General features: G+C 37.6%; 1 protein-coding gene across 2 annotated transcripts; it reads right to left on the bottom strand.

The window, feature by feature from the left end:
* Window positions 1–1,117: 1,117 nt before the first annotated feature.
* On the bottom strand, window positions 1,118–14,610 carry LOC103974849 (uncharacterized). 2 transcript variants are annotated; one of them, XM_065132009.1, is made up of 12 exons: window positions 14,454–14,610; window positions 14,233–14,347; window positions 12,818–12,893; window positions 11,987–12,083; window positions 9,616–9,718; window positions 9,340–9,473; window positions 9,088–9,265; window positions 8,837–8,994; window positions 6,706–6,915; window positions 6,237–6,584; window positions 2,570–2,696; window positions 1,118–1,559 (listed from the first exon to the last, which is right to left on the bottom strand). In XM_065132009.1, exons 1-12 carry the CDS (start codon window positions 14,562–14,564, stop codon window positions 1,408–1,410), a joined length of 1,809 nt encoding a protein of 602 aa, XP_064988081.1. In that variant the 5' UTR covers window positions 14,565–14,610; the 3' UTR covers window positions 1,118–1,407. The 2 variants fall into 2 exon arrangements, with proteins under 2 accessions (XP_064988081.1, XP_064988080.1); XM_065132008.1 differs by having other exon boundaries at window positions 12,818–12,896.
* Window positions 14,611–20,153: the final 5,543 nt, after the last annotated feature.

Consider the following 20,153-nt stretch of genomic DNA (forward strand, 5'->3'; position numbering starts at 1 on the left):
GTTTCTTATATGCAATTGTGGAACTCAAATCTATTGAGTTAATTGTTAATTGGCAAGAATGCGAAATCAAATATATGGACAATTCTATTCATTCTTGTTGGTTGCAGGATTGTAGTTGATTTTTTATGATGCGGAACTTTTGTGGATCAACACAAGATTTTACGGAACCTGTTTGGATTATCTGAGCTACACAATTTCAGTTTTGTCGATGATCTGATCTTCATCTTTGATCCTACACCAAACACGACGGCTCAATTTTTCACATCATCATCACCATCCACATAAGGACAAGCCATATCAGGTCAACAAGATCAGTTAATTGGCTCAATCGACAAAGATATACAAACAAGTAAGCTGATTTCTGCATAATTTAAATTGTTTTTTTTTCTTTTCATTCATTATTGTGGACAAGCTAGATTCATCCTATTTATCATTGCAGATAGAAGTCCAGAAAATATGCACATGATGTTGATATTTAAAGTTGCAGTATAGATTAGAACAAATTGATTGTTCCTGTGCATTCGTTATCGTGTATGATTTTAAGTGCATATCAGTCAGTTAATATAAGGCTGGGTTTAGGGTTTACCATGCTCTTAATCACCACATTAATATTGGATGGCGGAGTGCGAGCTGCTACCCCACCATCCATCAACATTGAACTCCATGAACAATTTGATGCATAAGTTGGCTTTGGATACACGCACGCACGCACTTGCATGCACACACACGTACACTTAAGATATAGAATTGCCCTGCGCGGTTGACATGCCCGCTGTAAATTTATTATGTGAGACCTCAATTGAGTATGGTAGCAGCAGCTCTTTGTTTTTGGAGTTTGCTTTGTTTGCTATTCTTGGCCTGCAATTCAATATAAGTGTGATATTTCAGCACCCAATGTTTTCTAAAATACAAACCATAATATCTCAACTATTTGTGATCGACTATTAATATCCCTTACAATAACATCCTGTAATTAATTATTTCTAGTGACCACAATAGATTACGTTTATTCGGGTACCTGCCATTCTAACCCACTTAAGCTAGATTTGTGTAACCATTAATCATATTTGGAAAAGGTACTAACAAAAAAAAAATAGATATATGAGTTGGACCTAAATAAAAAAAATTAAAGCACCTGTATAGAAAATAAAAATAAAATTCATGATATCCTATCCATTATCATTCTTAATTTTGGTGACAATGGTATTTATCATTCTACCACTTTCACATGGATATGAAACCTGCAGCAACAAAACCATGACAATCCAATGAACGAGAAAACAAATATTATATTATTTGCCTCCAGTCACCATGAGTGTAGATTTTGGCTTCACCATTTAGTCTTGCTTCTGAACTGTATTCCTCTGTCAGGAATTTTCTCTTCCATACTTGGAGAGAAGATGGTCTTCAGTGCCTGAAGTGTCGGACATTCGTAAAGACAAGAGAAACTCCATATTTGTTGCAGCAGTCCACGGCATCTCCGTCTCTGATACTGCCTCCAGGTTCAGCAATAACTCCGATACCGTTCTGGCATGCCTCTTCGACCGCGTCCTTCCAAGCTGCCAATGCAGTAATCTCGTTTCAATAATAAAGCCACTACAGATCATTTTGTCTATGTCTTGACAAGGTACACTAGAAGCCCACCAAAGAAGTAAACAGAAAAAAACAAAACAAGGTTAAGGTAGATGTTGTATGAACACTTTGCCATCAAAAGTTCTCAGTGTCCAGTTGGAGGATAAATAAGTGACGGTGATCCCCTTTTTGAGAGACCCAGTCCTCAAGCAGATATTGTTTTACTTGGTTTGCATGGTTGGTTCAGTTGCAGCACCCAGATAGCCCATGATGGAACTATCGACTATTATTTCTATTCTTCTGCCTATCCGGATCATTCCCTCTCCCAAAAGAGAGATCATAGTGTTGCGGGATTGAAAATTGTAGTACAGATTTTAAACTTTATCAGCACGCAAACACTAAGGATGCTACGATGAAGATACTCAGATGGATGAATGCGATTATTAAAAAGCTAAAATTGAAGAACAATGATACAAAGCTTTGATAGAAAAAAAATCCGAGAGAATCAGAGAATCATTTAAAACAGCATGAAAATGCTAAAAGGAAACTTATAAATTATTAGTTAAACAAGGTGAGTCAATTAGAATTAGCTGGTATGACATAGAGGAAGACCTATGAAAATCTATTAGAGACTCATCGATTAGAATTAGAGGTATCGCATGATTTTACAGCCAATACGACAGACTCATCGATCCCATGGAGTATCCTCGATTATATAAGGCACAGAGGATGATGACACAGAAAACAGATCGATGTAGACACATATCTAGAGTACAAAGAACAAAAGCATGTATCTAGGAGTTGATATGCATGTTTGGTGGCAATTTAGCAAAAATAAGATCAAAATTGGCTATCATCCTATGTTGAAAAGATGATAATGAAAACCACACGTTCAGAAAATTCAAAATAAGAGAAAGAAACATGATGTATAATCATTTGATGCATATGTAAGAAAGAACAATGGCTGCAGCATGTCTGTTGATTTCATAGTTCTTACCAAATGGGAAGAAAGCATCACTAGCCAAAGCAGCTCCTTTTGCCTCTTCTCCTGCTTTCCTAAAAGCTATTCGTAAGCTCTCCACCCTATTTGGCTGCCCACTCCCCATTCCCAACATACAGTTATTCTGCAAAAAGAAACATTCAGTTTCCTGTGTATGAGAACACTTGAGGAATATAAGAAACACCACATGGTCGCAGAAGCCAAAGATAGAGTAGATTTCCTTGTAATTTGTCAGAAACCAGACTCTGTCTGGCATATTGTGCTTTTTAGCTGTCTACTAAGCAGAGGAATTAATCATCAATGGATAGCTCAAGAACAATATTTTTTTTTTCCATAAGCTAAAAATACATAAAATCATCATTAATCTACAGATGCTTTGCATTCAAATAAACTAATCTAAGGAAGAACCTCCGATCTACCTTAGTCCATTACTAATATCAACATATAGATTTCCCTCAAGCTATCTAATTAATTGGAAAAACTGCATATCATATCAGCAAGAACAGGTGCTCAAAGAACGGTCTGACCTGTCATTCATGACAAGATGTTTCATTCATTCTTGTTGTTTTCCAACAAGGACACATGCTAAATCCTGCGAAATTACACTTGTACCAAGCCTTGCTCGGTACCATTCATGACAAGGATTGCAATTCGGTCCGTACTAATGTACCAAGTCTTGCTCGGTACGTATAGGCATACCAATGATATGCCCAAAGTCATAAAAAAAACCTTCAAAAATACTTAAAAAAATAGAAAAAAAATTAGATTAGGGTTTTTAAGTTAGAAATAAATATAATTTTAATATAATTTTATCAAAAATAATGTAAATTAAGAAAGAATAATGTCACATATCTTTTTCGAGCTTTGAGGAGTAGTTTTGTAATATGTTCCAAATCGTCCTTCCATTAATAATGAATTATCTACAAAAAAAATTATTTAAATTATTAGATTATTTTTTATATAACTTAAACTTTAAACTTTAAAATTCAAATGAATCAAATAATCAATTGATGAATATGCTAGGTTCTACCACCAAAAAGAACAATGAGACTCCACAATCGATGGATTGAGGTCCTCGATCCTATGTGTATCTATATATCAATATGATATGTTTGTTGGGTCTAATCCTGAAATTGATCCCACGACATAGTGTACTGATACACCGTATGTTATTGGTGCATCAATATGGTGATGGTCGTAATCTGATTGTCGTGAACCACATATATCTAAGGCGGCTCTTGAGGGAAGGACGAATGTGGCATGTATTGGTGCGGAGAATAGAGAATGTCGGAACTTCTATTTTCGCTACTGATCAACTACTCCATATTGTAAGATCGATCATCGTACTGTTACTCGGAAAAGTATGACCAACTATCACCATACCGCTGTTGGTCGTAAGATTCTCCATAATATGACGATTGTGAATACCATGAGATCAATCTCTGTTTCTAAGCCTCAAACAATCAAATTCGACCAATAATAGTCAAAATCCGACCTTGATCAGTAATCTCAACCCTTGATCGATAATAGCCGAAAATCGACAATTACCGATTGGTACAAGTCGGTAACGATCGGATTTCGACCGTTACCACCTAGTACAAATCTCATATCGCCTGATATGGGGTCAAGTGGCCGATACCGCCTAGTAGAAGGCGGTTCGTGAACCGGTATCTTGTCAGACCGGTACGTATCGCCCATATCGAGCAGTACGCATCGATACAACAAACCCTACTAAAAGGAACACTATTTGTTGAAACACCATGTCAATCACTATCTGGTTGTGTAGTCAATTATTACTGGTACATTTATGGGTCTAGCCACAAAACCCACCACACAATCACTAGTATGTAACGAATAGATCTCTATTTTCTTAGAAATAGTTAATAAATATAACATCCATGAAAGAAATTCTCCTTATTAAACAATTTGACAGCCATATTTTAGTTAAAAGCAATTGGCGTTGGTTTGATCAAAGTACAAATCACGTGAAGGACAAATGACTCCGACACAAGCTACTAAGCTAGTAAGATTTAAATAATGAGCTTAGAAGATGCAATGATAGATAAAGAGTCCACGAGCAACATAACTAGGGATGAAGCATAAAACACATCAAGCTCACACAAAGGGTATTTACATATGACTTAGTTACGTCTATCTTTGCCAACTTCTCCAATACAGAACAGGATTAGTTCATCAATAATTTGCATATAGAAAAAAGAAAATTGAAGATCATCAGCACAGGGGCATGAGTGCTCATCTAAAAGTGAATTGAAGAAAGCAATGGTGCAGTGAATTTGATGAAACGACAATTAGAGTATATGTCAGGGAAAGAACCTGCAAGCATTTACAAACTAGATTGGCATAACATCAAAAGACAAAATGGTAGAGGTTATATACCCTGCTCCAAAAGCTCACCAAAATATGATTAGGATCTACATATTGTTTTATTGACAATAAAGCAAATTATTAGTGGGTGTTAAGGCAAAGAGTTCTTTTGATGTATCTCAGAGAAAGATGGGGTGATCATCATTGTAAATCTAGGTAAACTGGCCGTCAATGTTTAAGGTATGTGGTGCATGCAAAACGCAAGATTATATGGATCATTGATAGAAAAAAAAAGTGTCCAGTCGCTTTATACTATTAGAAGATTTCCAAAGGACAAATTTTACCATATGAAATACAGTTGTATTGTAGATTATACAGAAAAAGCATCCAAAGTACAAGAGTCTAACCATGATTACATTCAATTATTATATTGAATGCAGATGTAGTGAAAAACTGAAAATTAAATTGAAAGGCAGACCTCAGATTAATCATCTTCATTCTGTAGGATCTTTCTATATTATATAATAAGATGATGATTTTGATACTATGCATTGTTAGTGTTCTTCACTCACTTGACCTAATCTTAATGTTACCCAATCAATTTTGTCCAAAATACATGGTTAAAATAAAAACACCCACATAAGGTTAGGTTAAATTTTGGCCTATGCCAACCAGCGAAGTAGTATTGTCAACATGCACAACACAAAATTTTAAGATGCCAGAAGGAATATAGTACAACCTTATCCCATTGAATCTTAATCCTTGCCGTCAGTTCCAACTATGACGGACAGGTTACAATCATAGTTTATACACAACATAAACATCCAAGATAGAAAGATTTCAGTAACATTTAATTCTAAATGTTTCTAAGTTAATTGAGGCATCTGTTACCACAAGTAAATCTAGGGCAAATCTGAAAGGACAAAAACAAAGATTTAGACCTTGCATTGTGTTGAAAGATCTTGCCTAGTTTATGTTGATACACAACATAAATTCATAAGATGATGCATGTGCAAGTTGTATATTATAAATATCAAGCTATTATAAAGGATCTCAAGGTAAAGAGCAAAAAATTATAAATTTCAACAGAATGATAAGAGTGAAAAGTGCAGAAATATGCAACTGCTGTAACTCATGCTTCAATCATTTTGAAATCTATGTTGTTCCTTTTTAGAAATAAAAGAACTTTAATCACCTAAAATCTCCAGACAAATCCAGAGATATTAAATTACAACCAACTGCCTCCTACATATAAAATTAAATAATCTAAGACTTAACTGGCTTAATTATTGAATTACTGCTTAATAGCATATAGTATTGAAGTGGAGAACAGAATTACCTTGGCTATTACAATTGCATTACTCTTGACATGCTTAACACAAAGCCATGCAAATTCCGCATCTTGAAGCTCAGCCTCTTGTGGTATCCTTTCCGACATCACAGTGAATTTGATATCTTCTGGGGTTAAATCATCAGAGTCCTGAGCTAACCAGCCCCCAGCAACCTGTCGCAGTGAAAGCATCCCTTTCTCACTCTTTTTTGCCTCAAGGATCCTCAAAGTCTTTGACTTGCCACGGAGGATCTCAAGGCCTTTCTCAGTATATTTAGGTGCAACCACAATCTCGTAAAACATTCGAATCGAACCGTCTATTGGACTCCTAAACTCACGGATTTCCTTTGCTAGGTCCTAGGCATTTGATTGTCAGAAATTAATACATGTGAATCAAGATATGGAAATTCAAATTCATCACTGTGTTGCTTATGAAAAAGATACTGTGCAATTCAATTTTCATTTCTTTGATAAATACCTCATCTACTATTGTGTTGAAAGCGACAATGCCACCAAAAGCACTGACAGGATCAGCCTTTACAGCTAGCCTGTAGGCTTCAAGGATGTCTTGACGTGATGCTACACCACAGGGATTTGTGTGCTTCACAATCACACAAGTAGGGTTCTTGAACTCGGAGACACAGTTCCAGGCAGCATCAGCATCCAAATAATTATTGTACGACATTTCCTGGATCAAACCAGAGAACAATTTTGACAAAAAGACCCAGCAAAGTAAGAATAACCATATATGACCAAATACCTCAGATCAAAAGCTAAACATACATGCCATTTGAATTCCAGAACTATATTGGCTAATCAACCATTTATCAAGTGAGACATAAGTACTTGTCAGGTAGAGCAGACTCATAGAATCTTATAAAAACTAGAACAACAAGATTTCCCAAATTTTCAAATTCACAGGAAACCAAGTAGGCATTCTGATAAATAATACAGGTAGATATTTGTAATCCCATGGAGTCTTGAACTCTTTCCTAATAGCTTAAGATTTTTAATTTAATGTTAATTAGAAACTTTATTAAAAACTTTTCAAAAATAGTACATCTCGTATCCAAAATCTGCACTAAGGTGACATTTAAAGTATAAATACTTGAATTTTACATGTTTAATGAATCATTCGACCTACCTATATCAATATAGGAACTCAAAATTAAGTAACCAACTCAAAAATCAAGCAATAAATTTAAAATGGGCCTCCAGTAACTCAGCAAAATTATGGAAAAAAAATCATCTGAAAATATCAAAATAATAAATGACATGACTGACCCAAACTACTGGACTTGGTCACAACTCTAAATATAACTTCAGAGTGCAATCAACATGGACCATCAAACTTTCTTGAATCTAATATTTAATATCCTTTTTTAGAACTTCATAAACTTCAACACTTGTAATAAAAATTTAAATTTCTTGCAATTCTATAACATCAATATCACTAGCACCTATAAATTTCTGTATGCCATCTTCCACATTTTCAAGTTGTTCTTTCATCCCACATCTAAAAATAACCAAGATGATACTTGTCCTTCACAAGGGCTTTAGTTTTTCTCACTTTGTTATCAGTGGTTCGCTTTGATTTCTAAAGTAGTTCTCTACACATCTCATCTACTTGCATCACCTTAAATCTTCGCTTTGATGCAGCAGGATTTATTATTATACAAATATGACATGTACCAAACAAATTATCTTCCCAAAGTAGTTAATCATCAAACTCATAACTAACAATATACATGTCAACAAAAATTCCATAAAAAATATGGTTTAACTATTTTATAATAAACACTCCCATTAATTTGATAATTGCAACATGCCTTTTTTATACATTTAAGGCTTGGGGTAAAGACTTTTACATTACAGTCAATATAGGGTTTATCTAAAATCCTATCTAAAGTGATGCTTAAATTAATAAAAATTTGGTTCTTTCTGGCATAATGACTCTTCCAAACATATCTATATTCATCAGTGGACTCAGTAGTAAGTAAACAACTAAAAATGGACTCTAATAACACTTCAATGTAGAAGAAAATTTATCCAAAATACTAAAAGAATGAGCAATAATAATATTATTTAACCCAAAACTACATAACTTATTTTAAACCCTAAAGTGGACTCCAAAGTGCATTTTTGCTTGGACAACTCCCATGTCAAAGAGAACGGATAGGTGACACAAGATGCAAGATAAGTAGATAAATATTTTGTTGGCTATCTTCTTCAACATAAATATCGTTTTCTTGGCTTTCTCGTTCTACATATTTCTATTATTGTTCGTTTTACTTTTTCCCTTTTCCATTCTATGTTTCTTCTTCTAATGGCAACATTGCCATGTTACCTAGCACAGAATGAAACAAATTGTTCTAACAATTGACTAACAAGAGTCCTTTTTCTAAACTATGGAACTTTCCATAGTCAAATCAGTTTGACCACTACTGTATAGGAGAATTAAGATGCTCGACAGTAAATGTTCTTTTCTAGCTTCCTTGATCTGCCTGTTGCCATGTTAGTTTTTCTTTTTGTAAACATTGATTTCTGTGATGGCTGGTGCAGCATGAAATAAGAAAATTGTATCACTAAACCCAATGAACTTCTCTCACCTTCCCATGGTGTTGTATAGCAGTGGCAATACCACCAGCATTAACCAGGGATAAACTCCTGTCATCGTAAAATGCAGCTTTCTGATGAGGATTTTCACCATATCGAAGAGTACACTTCAGTGACAAGGGCACTGTAAAGCTTGGAGGCATCTTATCTCCTAAGATAAGATCACACATAAAAAATAATATGATTTGCAAACCTGTTTATAAAGTTCATATGATGTATAAAACAAAGAGAAAAAGATGGTTACCATCCTCTGTTTGCTTCCACAACCACTCTGACACTGCAGAATCATAAGAAGCAACATGTTGAAAGGCCTTCCATGCCAGTTTCCTCCGAAAATGCTGATTATCTTGTTTTCCTTGCAGAAATTCCAAGACTGCAGGATAGTCTTTGTGGTCAACAACAACCAAGACATCTTTGTGATTCTGTTAAAACAAGCACTTAGGCAAGTTCCCAGGCAAGTCATAACTGTAAATGTCCCATCAAGTTTTAGAACAACCTTTGCTGCAGCACGTATCAAGGTAGGGCCACCAATGTCGATATTCTCAATTCCATCCTCAAAAGTTATTCCATTGGCAGAAGTAACCTTTTCATAGAATGGATACAAGTTCACCACCACTATATCAAATGTTCCTGCAAAAATATGAAGAAAATATTAAACTGTCCAAATTATAAGTTTTAGAATCTCATAATCAAGAATTATTTACATCCAAACGATACTAGAAGGATTCTTGAATAATGTATGAACTAAAAGACATAATGATGAGTAACTTACCAATGTTGTGCCTACTTAAGGCTTCCATGTGATGATTATGATCTCTACAAGCAAGAATACCACCATGTATACTAGGATGTAGAGTTTTCACCCGTCCATCTAGCTGCAGAAATCAATAAAATGGTTAGGTAACCTTTTATGATGAAAGATGATCAAGCAGAGGAAAGTTATTCAGTTTGATAGAAAAGCACCTTCACAACATCCTTTTAGAAGTATACACAACTATGTGCATCAGATCAAAGTTATGTTCAGTGATTTCAATAGGCGCTCGGGCAAGGCGAGGCGAGGCCCAAGCGCCTCGCTTCATGTCCAGGCGCCTCACTTCAAAGAGGCGCCGCCTGGGCGCTCGTCCAAGCCCAAGCGTCGGGCGCTTCGGGTGAGCGCCTGGGTTAAACTAGGCGACCGAACCAGATTTTTAGGTCTGGTTGGTCTCCGATGCTTTAGTCGGTTCAATCGAACCAACTAAATCACCGATACCATGCTCCCTCTCGCGATTTCCCCAACTTCCCCAACCCTAACACTCGCGATTTTGCCGCCGAGATTTCTTCTCTACTGTCGCTGCTCTCTGCTGCCGCTACCACTGTCACTGCTCGCCGCTGCCACAATCGCTGCTCGTCACTACTATCGTCGCTCACCGCTGTTGTCGCTGCTCCCGCTTCTGCTCGCAGCTCCCGCTCCCACTCCCGCTGTCGCTCGTCGCTCCCGCTCCAACTACGGCTATCGCTTGCTACCGTTGCCATTGCCTCAGCAGCCTCGGTCTTCTCACACTCTTCTCACTATACTGTTAACAGTATATTAACAGTATACTGCTAACTGTATGCTAATAATAGTATTTTTATTTATTAGATTAATAATATATTATTTTAATTTTAATACTATTAACTTTTTTATTTAATAGTAAATTTTTTATTTAAAAAATAAAAAAATATACTATTATGATTTATTTATTTATTTATTATGATTTTGTACCTAATTTTCTTAATTTAATAGTATTTTTATTTAAATAATTATATTTATTAATTATATTATATTTTTTATATTTTAGCGTCTCGCTTCGCTCAAGCAAGCGCCTAGCGCATCAGGCGTTTTTGGACCTTGGCACCTTTTGGCGCCTAACGCTTTTTAAATCACTGGTTATGTTACCCTGGTGTATTTTAAACTCAAAATAGCATGTATATAGGACCTCGTACTACAGGGTATATCAGATTCCTGAAAATTATTTAAGAAATTCAAGATGAAAAACCTGAATAGCGTACCAGGTTTAGACTATGGAAAAATTCTCAATTTATGCCAAATCCTAGATCGACGTCCACCAACTTAGGTAAGTGTTTTATCAACATATGTAGCAAAAGAACATATCTAATTTAGCTCTTTCATGCTTACTATAACTAGTTATTTCGGTTTTCTACTGGCTGCTTTAACTATAACCTCAGCTCTATTCAATGGTTTGAACAAGATACGACTACAAAAATGAGCTACAGAATTGGGATACTTAAGAGTTATGTGCTTCGCTGTTGTTTGTTCTCAAGACATGCAAACCATCATGTCAAGACTGCGTATCCTAAACTCCCAGCTCACCTTTGTAACAAAGCTAAAAGACAACAAAGTTATTTCTATTTATAGATATCTCAGAGGATTTTCTACAACCAGTAAAAAAATATCAACCTTTTAAAAGGCAAATAGTGAAGATAAGGAACAAAATGCCCTTTGTTTTCTTGGCACAGCTTTCACCAAGTTCCAATCAGCAAACTCCAAAGTAAAAAAGATCAAATTGAAGATCAGATATCGTGAAGGTTCAACCCAAAACATTTCACTCATGCAACCCACAGAGAAACAAAACACAGTCGCTTATATGACATCTCACACAACTCTCCTTGGAACAAACTAGTTAGTTTGCTTAAGTGAAAGTTGAACTTGAAAATTTTGGTGAAGGCACTGAAAAAAGAGAAAAAACATAATTACATCTATCATACACAATATACATAGTGCCACCAGAGAAGGTTAAATGGATGGATTGTATAATGAGTAACTACTTTCTGCTGCAAAATCATTTATATACAAAATTATGAGTCTTTATTTGTTGATATCTAGTGATCACTTAATTCTTCCAATTCCTTTGTTCTCCATCCATGTAAATATCCAGCACATATCCAAAAGTGGATAGATGATGATACTTGTTTCTCAACCCAAGCAGGTCCCGTTTTGAGAAGCAATTATAACCATATTAACAAGAATAGAGGTTACTAGAAGACAAATTCATATAATTCAAATAAACTGAAACTACATAATAAAGTTATTATTTATGTTAATCTAGATATTTATAAAGAGGACACATACAAGTGGTCAAGGATAATAACATAATAAAGTTTACCATTTCTGGAAAATGGGTGATCTCTTCAACTTTAGTTACAGAGACACCAGCTTCTTCTAAAGCAAATGCTGTTCCGCCGGTCGAAACAATAGAATACCTATAAAAAAGTATTTGCATGAAGCTAGGGAAGACTAGAGGCAAAAGAAAAAAAACAAAGCCAGACCATTCCATTGCTAAGATATGCATTTTAAGAATTACAATAATGAGATGCGCATGAAAGTGTGCTGCCAAAGTAAAGAGTCCACCAAGAGAGAAGAAAAATAAAGAAGAAAACAACTTGAGATTTATATCAAGGACAACAAGTGAACGCCCATTAAACAAATCCACAGCAGTCGAGAACTGTTCAAGAACTTGATTGTTATATACACAGAACAACTTGATTATCTACAGAATGAACACTGTGGTGAGTCAAGGAACTTGAAGATATTTAATCACTTGTAGAGACAGTACAACTAATTGTTCATCACTCTGCCAGCTTTCCACACTTTAGAAAGTCTACGTATTTTGCATGGGGAAAGTGTGGATGCTTTGTTCAGTATTGAATTTGCTCATCTATCATAAAGAAAATTCATGAGAGTTGCACCAGAATCCTTTGAAGATAATTCAATTAGAGCAGAACTATACATATGCAATTTTTGCATCAAAGATGTTCATTGTTCTGATACATATTTCTCTTTCAGAAAGCAAGGAAATAGACTACCTACTGTGAATAAAACAACCTTAAATGTTAAACTAAACATACAGCTGGGAGGAACAATAGAGATTAGATATTCCAAGATAAAATTTTAATAGCCAATACAAATATTAAAGTTCACACATGCTGAAGCTTACCCTAAGCCTTGGAGTCCATCTCCAAGAAGAGATAAGTCTCGCTTATCCGACAATGATATCAATGCTTGCTTATGCCCTACTAATAAAAGATCTATAAACATTAGCACCAGAGCCAGAAAAAGATCACTCAACTATATATATAATTTAACTTATTACTTCATTGCACCAAAAATTGAGTCTGGATTTAAGTATCATCTATACAGCAGCATATACAAGGCAGCAACCAATTAACATCTGGAATCTTCAAGAAAGAATGCATTAAAGTGCTGCCTTTGCTGCAGCACATTATCATGCCAGTACCAAACCAGTATAGTGCTAGTCATACCATAGCACATTACCATGCCAAGTTGCATGCTACATATTGTGCCAATGTAAAAGCACACACATCATGTGAAGATACAACCAGCAACCAGTAGTTAACAGGCACAAAAGCAACATTTAGAACTTATCCTCGAAAACAAATAGACAAAGAGATAAAGGAATTGACAATCATCATCACTAAAATTGAAAAAAATTATAATGAGTTGTTAGTTGAATACGGATAGCTCACAATTATTTAACTTTCCTGTGAGAAATGATAGCAAACATAAGTTTCCATTGACCTAATTGCAGGCAAGAAAAATATCCAATCCACGCAAAGCTTCATCAAAAATAATATCAAAGATCCAAAATTTGAGGAAACAAAGTTCTATTTACAAGATTAATGAATATTCAGTCAAAAGAATTTGCTTGATCCTGTGAATAAAGAGAAAGAGTAATCAGTTTTTCTATGGTTAGTCATCAGCAAAAACCTTATTTTTAAAGTACTGATGAAAATATTCATCACTTTTCCAATACTTTTTCCCATCAACATGGCACAAGCTATGGATCACAATTCAAAATCAAGAAGACTCAAGGAACATTTGACAAAATTGTATAATTGACCATCAGAAGATGTAAACTTCCAAAGGATGGTTTAGAAAAGCAAGTAGGCCAACAACAAACTTGGCAAAAAAGGTGGCCAATTGTAGGTAGAAAGTAACATCTTCTCCATTGTAGCTTAGTCACATGTAGACATGGAGTAATTCCTTTCAATTTCCACCTAAGAGAGGGTAACCATGTGGAAGAATGTGAAACAAGAACGAAATACAAGTTCCTCAATACAGTTTTGAAATGCACATAAATCCAAATAATAAAGAGGCTAAAAAGGCCGATTACATACAGAAAAGGAAAAAGAAGTAATATGATTTTCCCTGATTAACTTAAATTCAAATTTTTAGCACAAAATTTTTGAGAGGCGGAGAAACGAAATATCAAGCGGCTAAATGAAAACCACAAACACTACAACCTTTCACCCCAAAAGAACCGAAAAACTTCAAAAGTTCAATCTTTTGGCCAACAGAACACGAAAAAGAGTCGCGAAGGGCAGATAATACCAGCCAATATAGAAGGAGATGCAGCCTTTTGCGTTTCCACATCTGCCATGCCCCTGATCAGACCGCGAGCTACGGAAGAAGCCCGACAGGGAACAAACGAGAGAAGTACGAAATTCTGTTGCCAAGGCACAAGACCAAGCATCACAAAGGTGGATTATTTCCTTGGTGGCCCTAAACAAAGCAGGGCGAGAGAAAGGACAGAGGAGAAGAGAGAGACTCACTTTTCCAGCGCGGTGGAGGCACGGCCGGTGAGGATAGAGGAATCGGTGAGCGGCTCCGCTGGCGGCAGTAGTAGCGGCGGCAGTGGGTGAGGACGAGAGAGAAAGCGGCATTGTTTCTTAGCTCCGCCGCTGACGCCAAGGGGGGAAGTGAATTTGTGTTGCTTACGAGTAGGGGTTTAGTCGTTTATATATATACCGTCCGGTTTCGTTTTATCGAAAAGGTGTCCAATTATAGTAATTTTCGTGAAGGACCAAAAATATTATAATCATACTAAAAAATACCGTAATTAATACAGAAATAAATCAATAAATTGTTTATATTATATCTTGAATCTGTGTGTTCCTCAGGTATAGTTTTTATAGTGATCTAATACAAAGGGCGAGATTTTATTTTATATGTCCACGTTTTCTCGGGATAAGGAAAACAAAAAAAAAGGGTGTCAATCGAAAAAATAAAATAAAATGAGAGGTTTTTCTCGTTAATTCATCCTATATTTATTTATTTCTATTTATTTTTTTATAGTGACTTAGAGGTAATCCTAATCTTAGAACCATATCTTTATAATCGGAACCAAGTCGAATCCAGACGATTTTCGAATTTGTGGTTCCAATTCTAGTTTTGGTTACATATCAAAACTATCTATTCTGATTTTTTTTCTTTTTTTATTTTTATTAAAAATAATCTATAATAATAAAAATAATTATATTTTTATTAAAAAATCATCAGATGTATTTCTAGACACCTAATGACATAAATTAAGTAATTTACATCGATAGATGCATCAACAAATAAATCTTTGTTATTATTCATATTCAACTCATTACCATTTTCATATTCTTCTAACGCACCATACTATTAATACATTTAATAAAAAATAAATGAGTAGTGGAATAATAAACACTAGATAAAATATAAGTAGCATAATTAAAAACTTTTAGAAAATATAATTCTTTTCACAAACATTCCAATGTTATGGAGATAAATTCAATTGACTTTTATTATTTTAATAAAAATATATAATAATTATCTACATTCAAAACTCACAATTAAGATTCATTTTAGCCCCTGAATCATGGACCGCTTAAGTCCTTATAATTTACTCGTGTCTAAATTAACCCCTATATTTTTAAAAACGTATCATATAAGCTCCTCCCGTCAAGTCTGAGTTAATAGATGATAAAATCTGCTTACATGACATGTTGACTCGTAATAAAATATTTATATAATATTATATTTATATAATTTAAGTTAAAAAAATGTGCTTACATGGCATGTTGGCATGTTTCTTACGTGGCATGTTGACTCACAATAAATCATTAATATAATAACATATGTAATTTAAGTTTAAAAAAAAGTCCATCTTATCGAGGAAGAGAAAGTGTTGGAGGCCATAGCGACAAACGAAGGCAGAGAGGCAGAGGTAGGAGAAGCCGGAGGTGAAGGTAAGGAAGAGTTGGACTATTCTAATTTACTTATCATTAAGAGGAGAAACCTTTTAATAGCGTTTTCCCACTTCTCCTTTTTACAGGTTTAGGAGTGAACCTTTTACAAGCACTCACTCCTCCCTAAACAGAATTCTAAACTTTGAATTAAAGGAGGGATTCTCTCAAGTGATTTCTGTAGTGTTTTCCCACTTTTAAGCTCTATGTGCTTGTGTGTTTTAACCAGGGATGAGAGGGGTATTTATAGGCCTCAATTTAATTCAAACTTGAAGCCTAAAAAGCTCTCATCCCGGGTTTCCGAGGTCCTGGCAGTACCACCGCCTACAACACTAACATTGGGCGGTACCACCGCTTGGGAGATGTTGAATCTCAGATTTTGATGATAAAATCAATTGATGGGTTAATTGATCTAATCCATATTATTGAGTTAAGTGTACAGGATTAACTACGATAACCAGAAAACATAAAGCAAGAATACCGGAGTCAAGTTCGATTGACGTTTAAGAGTCCGAAGAATCGTCGGAGATGCTGCCAGAACCAACCGAGAAGAAATCAGGAACTTGTCGGAATTTTCGGAAGTTCGCTGAAGAGATCGTCGGAGGTTCACGGAGATCACCGAGAAGGCTCGGCTACTCGTTGAAGTCGTCACAAGATCGGGAGCCTGCTGGGAGTCCGTCGGAAGAAACCCGAGAGCATATCGAAAGTCCGTCGGAAGTTCGTCGGAAAGCTCGCCGGAACAAGACTCGACGTTGAAAACTTGCTTGGGATGTTTTTAGTTATGTAGTTCACATGTAATTAGGATTAGGATTAAAAGATAATCCTATATCCTGGTTAGGGGCCAACTGGGCCCAAAATTAGACTTGGTTTGGGCTGAAATTAAAGCCCAACCTGTGAACCGAAGGGTTTGGCGGTGGCACCGCCCAGCACCCGAGAGCCAGGCAGTGGCACCGCCCAGCACCCGAGAGCCAGGTGGTGGCACCGCTTGGCTGGACGGTGGCACCGCCAGTCCACTTTCAGTATCAGACACTGACAGGCGGTGCGCCAGCATCGGGTGTTGGGAAAATCTTGGGGGCGACATCATATGCGCAGCGGAAGAACAAGAAAACAAAATCCCCGATTCCCAAAGAGATGTTCGTCGTCGTGTGAAGATTGGTGCGTAAAGTCCGCGAAACTTAAAACTGCGTATAGAGTAGATTGTGTTACCTAGGGAGATCGTATATCCCTGTTTCCTTGTAGATCCTTAGGAGAGGGTGAAGGAGGTCAAGCGTCCTCCTCTCTAGCAATGATCCACACAGCAGGGTTGCGACGATGCTCCTCAAAACTCCAGGCCTGCTCTGAGGTGGAGAGGGAGAGGAGAATAGGAAAGGCAAGCAAAGACTCTAGCCTATGAGGCTCTGAATCCCTCCTATTTATAGAGGTCCCCTGCCAAACCCTAATGGGTCCTCCCCTAGTGGGTATTGGATCTGCATCCAATAAGACAAAGGCTCCGTCGGATATCTCATATCCGAACCTCTACTCATCGCAATGCCTACCATATGTGTGTGACCCTCTAGGCCCAATATCGAGCTGGCCATGAGTCATACCAGTCAGAACTCCTTCTAACTCAGTGAATTATTATCTCTGTAATAAGTCACTTGACTCATTGACTACGGACGTACTAGGCCACTACGTCGTAGTCCCCAGACGATATAGGGGAATCCAATCCATTGAACCTGTTTGTCCTCAGTTACCGTGTACCTATAGTCCCTCATCCATCTAATATCCCAAAGACCGTATATTGAGCATGGTGCTGTTAGACCCATACGGTTTCTACTCAAGTCTCGCTCTAATCAGATTCTCCCGGAGAACTCTTTCTCTCTCAACCCGAATGACCCTGGCCAGGGATTTGTCTGAGCAAGAACACATGGGATATTCCTCTCATGACGCCGAGAGTGGATGATCCTCTATCAACACTCAATAGCCCTCGTAAGGTCGACTACCACTCCCAATGACCAGCTGTACTAGATCTGGGACAATCAAACCTATAAGTCTGGTATCAAAGAGTGGAGCACTCATACAGATCCTTGGTGTCTCAAGTCTAAGGACCAGATATACCACTAGGACTACGGAATCGCTGTCTGACAATAAGGCATCATCAACCATCCAGCATTCCGTAAGCGGATCAATCAATGAACTCATTCTCCAATGAGCACCTGTATTGTATCCCTAGTGTCCCTACACGAGCAGCTATGAGACTAGCTGCATCCATCATATGGATGGGTATACAGCACACCAGTCTGTCCGGTTATCACGATGTCCCTCTCGAGTAACCTATGACCGGGATTATTTAGAATATGTGTTTAAAGGTGAATCGATCTCATTATCGTGATCTCATCACAATCCGATTCCCATTGCACAAATCCAAGGACATCACAATATATATATGCACATATGCAATAGTTATAAAGTGATATACGCCAAAATATAATAAGCAAAAAGATTCTGTATCAAGTCACACGTGCCATCACTCACGTGATTGGCTTGTTGGGCACCTATGACTAGCAATCTCCCACTTGACCTAAAGCCAATCACCTATGTGTCTGATCCCCATCAGACCCCTGTGACGCTCAAAGACAATCTGAGACAACGGCTTTGTCAGTGGATCTACAATGTTATCTTCGGATGGAACTCTTTCCACTGCTACATCTCCTCGGGTTACGATCTCTCTAATAAGCTGGAACCTCCTCAGAACACTTCTGATGAGACCCGGGTTCCCTTATTTGAGTAATCGCCCCATAGTTATCGTAATATAAGGAAGTCGACTTCTCGCTATCCGGAACGACTCCCAAATATGTAATGAACTTCTTCAACCAGACTCCCTCCTTTGCTGCATCTGATGCAGCAATGTACTCCGCCTCTATGGTCGAGTCAGCAATGGTATCTTGCTTGGAACTCTTCCAGCACACTGCTCCTCCATTCAAGGTGTACACATACCCTGAATTCAACTTGCTATCATCGACATCAGACTGAAAACTTGAGTCAGTGTAGCATTCAACCTTAAGGCTATTACCTCCATATACTAGTAAAACTGTTGAATCTCGTATTTTGATAATGAAACTACTTGATATATGTTTATGATTTAATATACGTTTTGAGTGACGCAGGATGCTTTGATCAGGATGAGACAATTAAAGCAGGAAAATCATGTTATGCCGGAGGAACATGTCAGAAGATTGGACGTCGGGCCGGTAGATCGGTCGACGTATCGACAGAAGGCTTCGGGCAATGGACTCGGGCATCGGGCCAAGAAGAGCGGTTATTGTGCCAAGGATATCGGAGTTGCGGAGTCAACTGGCCGATTGGGCAATAGGCCGCAGGAGAGGACAATGCGCCGAAGAATCAGACGAAGCGTCGAGGGACCAATGACATGCTGGACAACTTGGTTAATTGCTTAGGATTAATTGTCTCGATCGAAGTTTTGCTTTAATTGTGCAGGATTAACTATGATAATGATAAAGACATAAAGCGAAACAAAGTGTCGGAGTCAAGCGCGAAGGATTTGTTGCAAGTTCGAGAGTTCGACGGAAGTCCGAAGGTTCATCGGGAATGCTACCGGAACTAGCCAAGAATGAGTTGGGAGCTTGTCGAAGGATTTTCGGAAGCTCGCCGGAAGGTTCGTTGGAAGTTCGCGGAGCTCGCCGAGAAAGATCGGAGCTTGCCGAAGAAGCTCGTTGGAACTCGCTAAGATCAAATCGTGAAGTCTAGGAGCTTGTCGGGAGTTCGCAGAATGGTTTCCGAGAGTTCATCGGAAGACCGCCGGAAGTTTGCCGAAAGCTCGCCAGAAGAAGTCTTGACTTGCGGACTTTGTAATAGCTTAGAAAATATCTTTAAAATCATAGTTAGCACATTAATTAGGGTTAGGATTAGGTGTTAATCCTATAACCCAAGTATGGGTCAATTAGGCCCAAGTTCGGACTGGTTTGGACCAAGTTTGGAGCCAAACCAAGTGAGCTGAAATAGTGAAAGAGGTGGCACCGCTAGGGTTGGAGGTGGCACTGCCCAGGAGAGGATCTCCCAGCGAAGCTGGGCGGTGCAACCGCCCCAGGCAGGAGGTGGCACCGCTTGAGCTCAGTCTTCGAGCAAGACTAGGCGGTGCAACCTCCCTGACAGAGAGGTGGCACCGCCTGAGCTCGGTCTTCGAGCTCTGGCAGAGAGGTGCAACCGCCTCAGTCAAGAGGTGGCACCGCCTGGGGCTCAGTCTCCGAGCCAGACTCAGGC

Source organism: Musa acuminata, chromosome BXJ2-11 (genome assembly GCF_036884655.1).
Source record: "Musa acuminata AAA Group cultivar baxijiao chromosome BXJ2-11, Cavendish_Baxijiao_AAA, whole genome shotgun sequence".
Lineage (NCBI taxonomy): Eukaryota > Viridiplantae > Streptophyta > Magnoliopsida > Zingiberales > Musaceae > Musa > Musa acuminata.